Genomic DNA, 14556 nt, shown 5'->3' on the forward strand with positions numbered 1-14556 from the left:
CAATAATGTGATGTGCCCATATAGGGACATGATGTCATATCACTACCATATTTGGACACATCACACTTTTTTGTCAAACTAGTTTTAAGTTTCATATATGATATAGAATAACAGTCAATTGGGGGCGAGGAATTGGGTTAAGTTCACCACGCTTCATTTGTTTACGCTTGGTTCTCAGACGCAACGCGAAGACGCGACATAGCGCAAGTGGGTTGACCAATCACAAGCGCTGAATTATTCGCACTTTCGCTTGTCATTGGTCAACACGCTCGTATTTATGCTAAATGATTTATATTCTATAGTAGAAATTGTGTGCAGCACAAACAGGCATAATGTATGTTACAATGTTTATCAGACATAAATAATGAAAAGTTAAAAAGAAGCACAAATGCATACAAAGTTAAATAATAATTCATCAAAACCATTTTATTTTTCTTTCACAAAAAAAAAGGACAAAAAGAATCTCTCAGTCACAGAATTAATATACCTAATAAGAATTATCAAAATATTGTACTACTGGAAGAAACGTGAACCAGCAAAATTATCAAATAATTTGGTAAATTAAATGTTTTACAGTTTAACTGATGAAATCATTGAATGAATTTGAAATTTATGTATTTCTCAATTTTATTAGGAATGTACTTTAATGAATGCAACTTTTTAAAATTCTGAATAATCTTAGTTTATTAACTCATAACAAAAAGTACACCAAATATGGGCAACAGTGTGCCAAATATGGGCAACAGCGCACCAAATATGGGCAACAGTGCACCAAATATGGGCAACAGACATAAAACAAGACACAAACATGTAGTAGACACAATGACTGAAAAACTGTTAATAAATACCCACAATTCATTGCTTCATTGTACACATGAACAATAGTAATCACTGGTGCATCATTATCTACTATAAAAAACTACAGAAAAATCAAGTGGGGTTAAAAAGGTGGACTTTGTTTTTACATCCAACACGACACAGTGACTTACAAATGTCTTTTTCTTATCTCTTATGCAAAATAGAAATTGGTTTATAAATACGTAGGTTGACATTCTAAACCGACAAGTACGATATTTATCTGTGTGTATAATTGCACTGTATACATACTCATGCGCTTTTATATTATCTAAAATAAATGTCAGCCTGACAAGCGAGACTGCTAGGCCAGCTATCGTATTACATAGCCTGTAGGCATATTAATATCTTTAATTTCAACCAGATTAAGTACCCAACCATTATTGTGTATCCCTATAAATAATATTCTAAATTTTGCAACTCTACACAAGATCTAAGATTTTATCTAAAATCAACAAACCAAATTCTGCCAAACCATGATAATCTGTGTGGAGAAATCCGTACCAGTATTGTTTATGTATAAAGCAAGTCCCTAATAAGTTAATGGATTAACTAACCAGCATATTCAACAACCAGGAAGGCATGCAAACCTTGGTTATACCATTGAAGTTTTAAATTTCTAGATATTGCTTCTACTGTTGCTAAATAATTTCATCATTTGATGATGGAATTAAAAATTATGTTTTTGAATCACAAACATCATAAACTGACGTTTAAACAAGCGGTATTGACCAAAATAAGAACAACTATGCAAATAATATGCAAATTTGAGAGCCCTGACACCCATGCTGCTGTCATCTTCTACATCACTAAATCAACGTACAGCGCAGTCCACCAGACTAGAGCATGCAGCACCAACAAATCTCTATTTCTCCTCTTCATCTGATTCTTCTTCGGAGTCTAAACAAACATTTGTAAAAACATTTTATTTGATTTTCTTCATAATTCAAGCATTTTGGTGCATTTTAACTAAGCAAATAAACGCTTGAACTAACATGATGTACTCACACTTTTATCAACTAAAGCTCTGTCCACACTATCAAACTAGGTTTAAAAGTGTGATGTGCACAAATATGGTAGTTATATAACTAAATATGGTAGTGATATGAACTCATCATGTCCATATATGGGCACATCACATTTTTTGGCAACCAAGTTTGATAGTGTAAACAGAGCTTTATAAAGCTTTTTAAGTAATAGTCAGGATGTTAAAAATGACCGCTGCATCAGGCTCATTAAATCAGTTTACCTCCAACTTTAAAGTCAGGTAGTAAAAAGCTCATCATATGCAAATTAGGTCATTAGCAATGCATATTGAATCTTGATATTTAAGACCCATTATTGTGGATATTACCTATAATATGGGGTTAAGTTGCAAGTTATACGCAACTGATCAATAACAAACATGCAAGGTCCTCTAAAACTAAAAACACAGGTCAAAGGTCCTCTAAAATAAAGGTCAAATGTCGTCAAAAAACATACCTTCCTCCTCAGCATTTTTCAACCATTCCACCATTTTGGTTGTTTGCTTAATGAAGATCGACTTGCCTTTAGGTAGATGCAACTCATCATACCATTTAACAATCACCTGCTCAGACAGAACATCAACTAAAAAAATAAATAGTATTTAAAAAAGAGGGTTAGGGAGGGAGCAGAGAAATAGTTAATAAATTAGTATGTAGTAGAATTTTCCATAAGATAATAGGTTTCGCAACACTACGAATACGATAACAAAACACACTTATTCATAAGCCAGTAAAAAAAATATTGAGGATGCCGTCCAAAATTTGAATGAAGCGCAGGTACGTACTGCTTGGCTGCCTAGGCCTAGCGTAACGAGCGATGGCTTTAAAAACTGCTATTTATCAAAATTGACCTGACATTTTTAGTAAGTTGTTTTCAATAAATTATCTATAATTATATTATAATCATGAATCATTCTCGATTCAATGTAAAATATGCAAAGTTTTGTAGTTATGAATTTGACTGGCAATATTTGTCAACACGAATATGCTTTACGAACATGAAATGGGGATCAGCTCAAACGTTTCACAAATGTGTGACGTTTCCGTTTTGCGAAACCTCCCTAATGTCAACTGTCAAGCATAAAATAACGAAAATCTTTGCCTTGACAAACTATATTATCAAGTTATAAGTAAATGCTAATCTATGATAGCAATTCAATTTAGTACCAGCAAGTATTATTATTTAGTTAGTCACTTGTGTTGGTAATTCAATTTAGTACCAGCAAGTATTATTATTTAGTTGTCACTTACGTTGATAAAAGATCATTAAGATCTTACAGAACATCTTCATAAGATACATATTGTCGAAACAATACTCCTAAAAAAGAAAAAAAATAAATCAAATATTGTTGGACAACTTATTTCAAGGGCCTATTATTTTTAAAAATTAAAAATAACCACCATTTTTGTTATTACCCGTCTGTGTTCTAAAGTTAAAAAATCTAGGTCAAATTCATATTTCTTTATTGCGGCAAAACAAATTAAAGTTCAAAAAAGGTCACTAAAAATTAATGTTATGTTGCAGCTAATAAAGTACACAGTAAATAAATAATAAAATACATGTGAAGGACAAATGAAAGCAGTTTGAATGTAATCTGTTGTTGCATATACAAAATTGTCGTGAGGTAATTTTCCGATTGATCGTAATCAAAACGGTACTGGGTATGGTCTACTAGCTTTTCTGCTCCCAACCAGTACATCCATTCATAGAAGCCTTGATGAAGTAAGCCTACCTGGTGGTGACCATAGAACGGTCCCGAGATCTGTTGTTACATATACAAAATTGTAATATAAAAAATGCAAAATAAATATATATGAAAAGAATGATAAAAACAAAATTGATTACAACAAACAAGAGGCAAATTGTAGAAAAGCTTTGAAAAATATAAATATTTCTAGTCATTATTTTTATAATTATCTTTGCATCAGGCTCATTAAATCAGTTTTACCTCCAGTTTTAAAGTCAGGTAGTAAAAAGCTCATCATTTGCAACGTACATTAACACCATGCAACTTAAGTGTTAACACCATGCAACTTGAGTGTTGACACCATGTAACTTGAGTGTTGACACCATGCAACTTGAGTGTTAACACCATGCAACGTGAGTGTTAACACCATGCAACTTGAGTGTTAACACCATGCAACTTGAGTGTTAACACCATGCAACTTGAGTGTTAACACCATGCAACTTGAGTGTTAACACAATGCAACCTCAGTGTTAACACTATGCAACTGCAAGTGTAAGCATAGGTTTTTTAAGTAGATTCTGCGTGTAGTGTAACAATTATGGACTCACCTGTATTTTCAAAATCAAACTGATCTCAGACGTTGCTTTAGTTGTAAAGGCTTCAAATAATGGCGCATACATCTAGAAAATAAATTGAATTAAATAAAGAGTAAATTATGTATTTGTTCAATAGTGGAGTTGTGTTTTTGCTTGGTGGTTATGATGCTTGACTACCACACCAAGGGTCCTGGGTTCAAGTCCCGTCACATGTCAGGATTTTTTCCAAGGACAAAATTACAACTCTACTTTCAAAAACATGTAATAAGACTTTGTTTATGTAGAGCATCTTGTGTATATGTTTGTCTTGTGAACTTCTACAGCAATTGCTGGATGGATCACCTTCATTAAATATGGTAAAAAAAAAAAATTATGAACTGAGGAATGATTCAACCCCCGGGAGGTAATTTACGAAACAAAAAAAGTATTTTAGCAAAAAATGCGACTGCGGCCGCTTACGAGAGGTGGCCGCTTACGGGAGGTACCATATGCACTAATTAGATAGGAGGAACGAACAGGCTTTTGAAAGTGCGTCCGTTAAGGGAGGGGGAGCCAATAACGGAGGTTAAACTGTATATAAAGAGATAATTGGAGTATGATTATGATTACTATTATATACCTTGAGATGTTTAGTGACCTGTTCTGTTATCTGGTCGTCTTTCTTACTCCATTCCTGAGCAGCCATTATGGTTTTCCACAGCAGTTTTGCAACCTCTGGCTCTGGAATATTATGCTTCAACATCGTCTCAGAGATGTATGCTTCCATCTGATAAAATATTGTTTATTTAAATGTATTAAATTTACTCATAATAAACATTTATCATTATTTATAATATATATTTGTTAACAAGAATACAAATTTATATGAATATATATAATTTCAAACGATAAAGATGAGGAAATCTGCGAGAATGAAAAAGGTCCAGCAACCGAGTTTCGAACCCACAACCTTCCGTCTGATTTGCAGATGTTCGAACCCTTAGAACACTGAAGCTTTCATGGTATTTGTTCAAAATCAATTGGATAGCAGACTCTTTAACACTCTCGGCATGGTACGGCGGACCAGTACTAGTCCCTCAACGCACTAGAGATAAAATTGATACGCCCTCATCTTTCTTTATTCATGAAGCTGGATAACACTGGCTTACCTCTTTAAGTGGCCTTTCATTTTCTATATACTCTTTAAGCTCAGACACCATTTCATTCTTAATACCTGCTTGTTGCAAGGCTTTCTGCAAAAAAAAACCCCACCAAATTTCAATTTAGAAAATTAAAACCAGTATATATACACGGGTAATATTAAAGTCAGGCAATACGGCTGAATGAATTTAACATGCACATACAGTTGAAAAAAGAAACATCTTACATATTACAAATTTGAAGCACTTTTCACAAGAACCTTAATTAGTTTTATCACATTTCATTGCAGAGTACAAACATTAGGTTTCTTAGTATTTTGAGACTGATAACTGGCTTATTCTTTAGCATTACTGCTTTTACATACATTAACATACCTGATAGTTGACGAGCGATTCCAAGCCTGCTGCTTCAAAGTGAAGTGCAAAATTCTCATCCGTGCGCTTATTGGCAGGAAAAATATGCTACAAATACAGAGATATCAATAACAGTCAATCCAATGCTGTTTCAGCTATACTCTAAATTCACTAAACTAAATACATATATAAATTAGAAAAAGTGAAAGAATATATTGTCCATGATAGATTAGAAGACTCGGATAAATCATCAGTTCTTTTAGGTAGTTCAGATTGTACTCTTGTGTATTTTAAAATTTTTGTTTCACCCTAGGGTGATCCTAAACAGCGTATGCTGACAATCAAGAGGCCCTCTTGATGAGTTATGATAAGTGTCTGTGTGTGACAGTGGCTGTGTGTGTACTGGTACTGGTTCAAATAACCATCTCACAGAGACATCTGGTAGCCATTGACTTAAAGTTGGCATTTGGATGTGTTACTTTTAAATGTACAGTATGAGAGTGACTACTACCAAATTGCAGAGTCACAAAACAACTTATAAAGCAGTTCATATATACAGTTAAAACATTGCTGGGAATTATAAATTTACTAGTACACTGGAGTAACCACTTACTCGTCTCTAAAGATGTACTAGGTTCTTTAAAGTGCACATGAGCCAAATGTGTACACTGTTAAGTATTTCTGCTACATAATAAGATCATAAAACTGTTAATATTACTAACCATAAGCTTCTTTTCCAACTCTGCCTTTCGCAGAGTGGCTGCAATGCTGTTTATGTCTTTGTCCAGAAACCATGTTCTAAAGAGCACAATGGCAAACTCTACAGAAATACCTGTTGAAATCAATCAATTGAATAAACAGAATTAGTATGCAAATACCGGTATAAGGAAATCACAATCTCATACAAAGTGTTCGAGCAGGTAAGACTACTGTGTGTTTGAAAGTTTAAGCTCTGTCTACATATCAAACTAGTTTGACAAACAAATTGTGATGTGTCCACATATGGTGATAATATGCCCATATATGGTGTTGATAAAGTTTGCGGTTATAAATTAATAAATTTAACAATACAAAAATAGGGAATAAAGTACCTTCTTTAACCAAGTGCTCTTGAAATAAACTTGCCAAGCAATTTGCAGGAATCAGACCAGCGGACAAGAAGATTCCAGTCAGCATAGCCAGCTTGTTGCGATCAGACTCAGTAAAACCCTTCAAGAACATCAGGATCTACAACATACAAACAGATACAGGACTTGAGAGATTCACTATCATTATTTCTAGTGTACAGGTTACAGTCAGGAGGACCAGCACATGATTTTTATATTTAAATTGATTTATTATTTATTCAAACTGGGTAAGCAAAAAAAAAAAACCTCTTCAGTCAAAGACTGGTCTCTCAGAGGGCTCAGTTATGATCAGTGGCTGTTCTAGTACACTGGGGTAACCCCCTACTCATCTCAAAAGATGTACTAGGTTCTTTAAAGTGCACATGAGCTAGATGTGTACACTGGACCTACGGTTTATAGTGCTCATCCGAGAAGACTCGTTTTACCATCAGAACCATAGAGTGAGTGAGCCGAAGTAGCGCATCAATCAAGGAGACCTCATGATGAGTTATGATAAGTGATGAGTGGATGTGTGTGTACTAGTACATCGGGGTAATCCCCTAAATCTTCTTGAAAGATGTACTAGGTTTTTTTTTTAAAGGCTATTGCTTACAACTTACCTTCTTCATCTCATCTTCCAATAATCTTTCCAGATATTTATAGCGTCTGGTCACCTTGATGAATACCTACAGAAGATAGTAAATTAATGAAGAAATCTCTGAAAACTAGAAACTCTCCCAATACCAGAGTTTTCTAAAAGGTTCCCAATTCCTTTTTATTGTTAAAAACACATTCCGAATACCAGATAGGCCTTCCTGGAAATTCATATGCCCATAGATTATTTTACCTCATGGGAATATTTCCGAATGGATGCCACATTTTCCTCTTGAGCGAAGAGGCTGACATCACTCCGTGAGACCTTAGTCTTGTCTCCATCTTCCACAAGCGTTCCTCCTGGTGCTGCAAAAATAGATAATTTCATAAAATTATCTTACTCAATTATATACATCTAACAAGTTTATATTATGGACTATAATTTTTCAAAAATCACTCAACAGACATTACATAGATTACATTCTTATGTATGTGTTTGGTACAGAGGATGTAATTATTTGAACCTTTCAACATAGTAAGTAGTAATGTCATAAATTCATACATAATGTATAGGGACATTAAGATGCTCGTCCTCACTCTTCTTTAACAGGGATTGGTGGATTCAACGTCTAGAAGAGACTAACACAATTAATACAGGCAAGTCACAAATTGAAAGTTCTTTTTGTTAGCATACCAAGAATTCCTCCAGCTATCAAAATATCAAATAGAGGCTCTGCGTAGCGGCGGTAGTCAAGCTTGTGTCCCTGGGTGTCAAGGAATTTAGCTACTTGGGCCAGATCAGTTCCTGCTGCGTTAAGCCCCTGTACAATTGCATCACGAAATCCACTAGGGTCGTATTTTTCTTTCTCATCCCTTTTTCGGACCTTGATCCGTTGTCCTGTCAGTGTTGGTTTTTTCGGCCTTTGATTATTCATAAAACTCGTTTCTAAAAAAAAACACCCAAGAAATTTTAATAAAACCTGAAAACAGACATTTCTTTGTATCTTGTATCTAAAAATGAAAATATGTTATCTACTGTATATAACCTTTTTAGTACTGTAGCATAACAGTATTATAGTTAAAGCCCCCTGTCCCTACGTTTTTTAGATCTAATTTAAGATCACAAACTATATTTAATGTAAAAATAATACTATATGGTCCTATTGCGATAACTTTTTTCGTCTTTAACACTTTGACTGCCAAACACGAAGATCTTCGTTTTTGGAAACACAACGCTTGACTGCCAAAAACGAAGATCTTCGTTTTTCGCGTTTTTTTACTAAATCCGGTAGATAGGTTAATTATTGGTATATACTAAAAATATGAACACTATATTCGGTCTGGACCGTCAATATTTTACAATTTGAAAGTAACTAATCTGGTTACGAACGACTGTCAAAATGGTACCTGTCGAAATAACAAACACCGCGCATCACAGTAGCGCGTAGAGCGATGGCTTGGCGCATTGTGTATCGGTCGCGCGCTAGCTATGCCGCCGAAGCATTACAAAGGTTTTTGTGGATTGACATGTTTGTTTGTTATCTGAATAAAAAATAATGGAGTCATTTTCAATATGAAGTCTTTAATTTTATTATTGTATGTATACCCTAATTGTTTTGGTGTTTTACTGAAAGTGACCGAGTTTCACGCAACAAACTTGTTTTGAAATGGTATGGTTATTATCATCAGTTTATTATCTCTTAGGCCTAGGCTAGTAGTACTAGGCTATAGCCTAGCCCTAGTCGTAAAACGGTTCCGGACCAACTTTAGGCCTGGTTAACTAGGCCTGGTGTCTTTACTATGTGGATTTTGGCGAAACATTGATGTAAGATTTATGATTTATAAAATGTAATACATTTTTCGATAGTGATAACTTGTTTTTATAGGCCTATCGGTGCCGTGTAAGTAACTTTTTCGTTGTTTGTTGATCTCACCGGGCGATATTTTCATATTGTGATGTCTTGCACAAAATCGCGATTATCTCGACTTTCTTGCGCGAAACTACGAAAAATTCAAAAAGTGGGTTACTTTCATTTTACTATTACGATTTACATATTGCGATTTAAAAATCGTTCTTGGTACCAATGTAAAGCTAAAATCTTTATGATTATTTTAGTCTAAATTACATATAAATCAGATCACATACATGGTTTCAATCAGCTTTAATAAAAACATCGAATTGGGCTAAAAACGCTGGCGGTGGCAGTTTCTAACTGGAAAAACCTCTGGCAGTCAAAGTGTTAAACGGTTAAAAATGTGAAAAATAAGTCGATTCTAATAATTATAGCAGCCCGCTATAAATCCCAAAATGCATTGCGCGCGGATTGATATTTTTGTTTTTCACCTGTAAATCGCCCACTTTTCGATCGATCGTGAGGCCAAAACAAATGGAAGACTCCTAACTTTTCAGCGAAAATACCGGGTTTTCCCCAATTTGTATCAACGGAGTCTGGCAAAAATAGAAAGACAATTAATGCAGCAACTATACAACGTCAGGCTAGGTATATAGCTAGCGTACGATGTTCGTACGTTACCGATGTTTACCAGTTAGGCCTACAAAACTAAGCCTAGCTAGGCTAGGCCTAAGACCGTCCACGAGAGGTCGATCGCCGCGAGCTACTTAGGTAGTGCATTGTTTCTCACTTTTTATCATAATTTACCATAAAACGTACATTTAAGACAAGGAATGACATGGTTTAATGTTTTTAAAGTGATATATATGTATTATTTTCCAAAAAACGTCCAAAATAAATATTTTGAAATGTGATGCAATCCTGCATTCTATGTTTCATTTCAAGTTGGAATCCGATTCGGTTGGCCTCATTCTTATTCAAAGTATAATCCAGATAGCATAAACGCACACAGAGAAACAGTTTAAAAAGAAAGGATCAGGTGCCGTTTTCGGCCACCTCGACTTGTATGGACTATACCATTATAAAAAGATGGGAAAATAGGGGTGTCCCATTTATTAATTGAGTGTGTTCATGTGTTAAAATACTGCTCCTTTTGTTCTTTTGTTTTTCTTGTTGTTTCAGCAACAAAGGGAAAACAACTACGCCCTGCATGCTGTAGAATTAATTTCAGTTTTCAAGTTAATGCAGTATATTATGGCTCTTTATTTCTATATAATTTTTACAGGTTTATAGATACAGAAAGTATATAAAGAAAGTTTTTATTCCAGTTAGGCCTACAAATAAAAAATATAATTTACCTAACGATAACACAGTAGTACATTTAATAAAGATGACAGTAGTACATTTATCACATACTGATTATTAGCATGGAGTAAAATTCTTTACTCCATGTTATTAGGTAATCAGTAAAACAATAAACATTATAATTTTGTCAGTGAATCTGTACCATTTTGTTCCCAGAAAACACAGCGTTTGACATTGCATGTTTTTAGGTTTGGTCTTTCTAAAATGTTTTAAACACGTTTTTAAACGTTTCTGTGTAGAAATACATGTTTTAATTGAACAACGTTTGCATCAAAACGTTATAATAGCGAATGTAAAACGGAGCTGATAATGTCGCCATGAAGAGGATGATTGGTGTCTTCCAATATAGCATGGAATACATCGGCAAGCTGTTCGCTGTAGAACGAGTCAAGCATTTGCATACTAGACAAACCAATTACTTTCCACGCTCTACCCAGCACCTTCTCAATTCGGTCTTTATCCCCCTTACATTCCCTTACTGATATTCCTAGCCCAATATACAATATGCCAAAATAGAACATCACTGATTAGTAAAACATAAACATTCTATAGTACAAATATCCTGCTTTACCCCAAAGAACCGAGTTTCCTCAAGCAGTACAGCCTTGTATTTAACCTCTTAACTACGATCAACATGTCCACCCATTTAGCTTTAGTCAAACACTACTGCCAGATACTTATCAATAATTGTTAACAATCTCTACTTCCTTTACTTTAATTAATGTATACTGTCAGACCAATTATGTTTTCGAAAATCAATCCTTATTTCTTTCGTTTTATTTATGTTTAGTTCAAGAAAATAAAAAATATGATTTATCTACCGATAGGATTGGGCCGATTAGAATGCATTTGCCAACATTCGTACATATTTCACAACATTATAGAGTTTAGGTAATTTAACCGATTGTAATGTAGTATTTAGGATGTTTTAATTCCGATTGTATTGTAGTATTTAAGATTTTCTAATTTCGAATCCGATTGTACAAAAATTTAAAGTGTTTAAATCTAGATAGGAATAACATAGGCCTAGTATTTAATATGCTTTAATTTTGATTATACTGTAGTGTTTAGTTTAGTTTTTATATATAATAAGTAAGTATACCTACTTATATAGTTTTTATTTATTTATTTATTCATAGGAATCACCTTTATATCGGTGTCACACATTTATCAGTTAATGGTGCATCCAATTTACAGACAAAATTACAAATAACATAAGCCACAAAGTTCTAAATACTAATACATAACATCAAAACAAAATGTAAACTAGTTAATTAATTTATAGATCTGTATGAAAATACATAATACGTAAATTGTACAATATATATAACTACAAAAATTAAAACAGAACAACAAAAATACAGGATAGGCCTAAGAAATAAAACTTACAGATACATCCTCATAGAGATGTATGTAGCTTGTTTACTATATTAATCAATTAGTTGAGAGAGGTAATGTGGATAACATTGTAGATCTAGTAACCCATGCTTTCATTAAATATGTTTTACAATAAAAATCAAAGATTTTTCCTAATGTTTCATTTTCAGTGAATAAATTGTCTAGCATAAAGTGGTGTTTTAACTGAGGTCCACAATTAAAATTATCCCGGTACATACTTAATTATTGTCTAACAGAGTTTAATGAAGGACATTTAAATAACAAAATGGTTTACTGTTTCTTTTTCGTTTGTACTACACATCTTACATAATCCTGTGTCATGATTTGATCAGGATTTTCTACGACCCTCAAGATCTAGAGAGTTTGATCTTGCTTTAAATTTTAAATTGATACTCTTAAAATTAGTTTTATCTAACAAATATTGTTCAAGGTTTGGTTCCTTTATACATAGTATATTCCGTTAACGTTGTGTTTTGCATGGAATTTCGTTTTGCATTGTGCCTTTGAAAACCACTCGTTATGATCAACTTGTTTATTATTTTTCCTAAATGGCTTTATCCAGTTAGTAGATGGTTCTTCATTAAATTTGTCTATAAAATTAGTTTTATATAAAATATCTTAATATAATATAATAATATTGTAATATAGTAATATTGTTACAAAATCTTGGCATTCCCTAACACTAGGCCTACCTAATAATAACATGCCTTTTTAAAATGCTAGTTTTTGATGTTCTGTATTGTTCCTTGTAGTAGGGATACCGAGAGCTGACTCCATTTTCATTACCACGATTAAACAGCGCGCACGTTACTATGCGCGCAATGTCATTGACGCGGTATTTTTTTACTTTGGTAAACACTTTTTATTAGGTAATTATTCTGAAAATAAATTAATTATGAAAATATCCTTTTGAGTAAATATTCATTTACCTATTATTCTATAAGATCAAGTATTTTTTATTTCCATTTCATTCAACCAAAAATGTTAATATAGTGGTTAAAAGATCGTTATCGCCTAGCGCGTATAGCTTTTGTTTACTACGAAACCCTCGGAAGGCTCAATGACCTACCATTTTCAACCTTATTTTTGTAGTTGAGCCTCTTATGACCTCAAAATGTATTTTATTCCTACACCAAGATAATATAGTTCCACATACCATGTGCTTGTTACTAAGAAAAATATTAATTTTAAGTGCTAAAAAAACAGTTTTATCCCGATATGAGGTCTATATAATTCGAATATTTCATAGTAACAGCCCATATACCATGAAAAATAGCTGTTTTGTCCATTTTAAAAATAATTTTTGGAAAATTCCGAGAGGCTCAACTACAAAAACGCCATTTTATGGTATGATGTCATCGCAAGCCAATCAAACCTTCGCATTCGACCGCTCCGCATGTCTCACGGTTGAACGATTTTGGATTCTCGCCCTTTGATTGGTTGACGCGAATCAACACACAGCGGAATAATTTTCTCGCAAGTGCCGTGAAGTCACATGGTGTCAGGCCAGTCCAATTACACGGGAAAATAATGCATTGAAATTCTTTGAATGAGGTTAAATAAACACTCTTTTTTATATAATAAATAAGTATCATCATATTTGATTGAATTTTACAATGTTGATATACAAAATATATTACTTAAAACCGTGATTTTATATAATTATTTTTACGAAAAATGACTAGTTCATACAATTGTCGACTGGGGGCGCAATTTGTTTACATCGTTCGTGGCTAAAAACGATCATTTTCGGCGATGTTTAAAACCCTATATTTCGAAAACTACAAGTCATATTTTCATAATTCTTTCTTTATTATAATATTGATACAAAATACTAACAGGCAATGTATAATTTGTTTGCAAAATATTAACTTTTAATTTTACATCGTTATCCCTACTTGTAGTTTGTACTGTAGGTTACATAACAGAACAATTGTATTGTCTTCCCATTAATAGACACCCTTCTCTACATAAAACATAATACACCACACCCCTATCAAAATAATGGTATAGTCCATATAAGTCGAGGTGGCCGAAAACGGCACCTGATCCAAAAGAAATAACTGAAAATCCATTTTTTTATTTTTACTCTTTTTAATTTGAATTAAAGCCTAAAAAAACTATAATTTCATTAATTAAACAATAAAATCATACTTTAATAACATAAAATACAGTAATTGAAATGACAAAACATAAAGCCTACAAAGTTTCTAAATAGCCTAGTCTTAAATGAAAGCCAATCCGGTCTTGGACACCCGAATGAGGCTTTCTCTTTCCTTGTTCACACAAAAAGAATACTTGGCTTCGGCCTACAGATTCTTGTCAGACAACACCCATAATTTATTACTCATTGTTCATTAAAACTATAATTTGTATAAAAACCGGTCATACAAATGTAATAAATATATATTAGAGAATATAATGTAGTAACAAATATGACATGAAATGTTTTCAAAGTAGAATATTTAAAGAAATAAGGCAACTCACGTGTCCTTTAGATTAAAAAAATGCTCTTTTTTCAACGACAATGAAACGGGGAAGTAAAGACAAAACGGTTTAGGGGTCAACATGACTTTACCTATT

The 14556-nt window shown here is 33.3% G+C and overlaps 1 protein-coding gene and 2 non-coding genes across 3 annotated transcripts; all 3 read right to left on the bottom strand.

The window, feature by feature from the left end:
* Positions 1 to 398: 398 nt before the first annotated feature.
* Positions 399 to 14500, bottom strand: LOC140040949 (eIF5-mimic protein 2-A-like). Its single transcript, XM_072087252.1, has 13 exons — positions 14461 to 14500; positions 8052 to 8303; positions 7611 to 7723; positions 7384 to 7449; positions 6749 to 6884; positions 6380 to 6489; positions 5679 to 5765; positions 5313 to 5396; positions 4784 to 4930; positions 4177 to 4248; positions 3132 to 3198; positions 2338 to 2463; positions 399 to 1755 (listed from the first exon to the last, which is right to left on the bottom strand). The coding sequence occupies exons 2-13, from the start codon at positions 8290 to 8292 to the stop codon at positions 1721 to 1723; spliced, it is 1284 nt and encodes a 427-aa protein (XP_071943353.1). The 5' UTR covers positions 8293 to 8303; positions 14461 to 14500; the 3' UTR covers positions 399 to 1720.
* LOC140041323 (small nucleolar RNA SNORD57) lies at positions 2079 to 2146 on the bottom strand. The gene has a single exon (XR_011842928.1). It is a non-coding gene; the product is annotated as a small nucleolar RNA SNORD57 (small nucleolar RNA).
* Positions 3803 to 3871, bottom strand: LOC140041322 (small nucleolar RNA SNORD57). The gene has a single exon (XR_011842927.1). It is a non-coding gene; the product is annotated as a small nucleolar RNA SNORD57 (small nucleolar RNA).
* Positions 14501 to 14556: the final 56 nt, after the last annotated feature.

The sequence above is a fragment of the Antedon mediterranea genome, chromosome 2, assembly GCF_964355755.1.
Source record: "Antedon mediterranea chromosome 2, ecAntMedi1.1, whole genome shotgun sequence".
Taxonomy (NCBI): domain Eukaryota; kingdom Metazoa; phylum Echinodermata; class Crinoidea; order Comatulida; family Antedonidae; genus Antedon; species Antedon mediterranea.

Coding starts and splice junctions, on each gene's coding strand:
- LOC140040949 (XM_072087252.1), bottom strand. CDS start 8,292: ATGAATAATCAAAGGCCGAAAAAACCAACACTGACAGGACAACGGATC. Junction 7,724..8,051: donor GATAGCTGGAGGAATTCTTG/GTATGCTAACAA, acceptor CTATTTTTGCAG/CACCAGGAGGAACGCTTGTG. Junction 1,756..2,337: donor GAAAAATGCTGAGGAGGAAG/GTATGTTTTTTG, acceptor ATGTTTGTTTAG/ACTCCGAAGAAGAATCAGAT.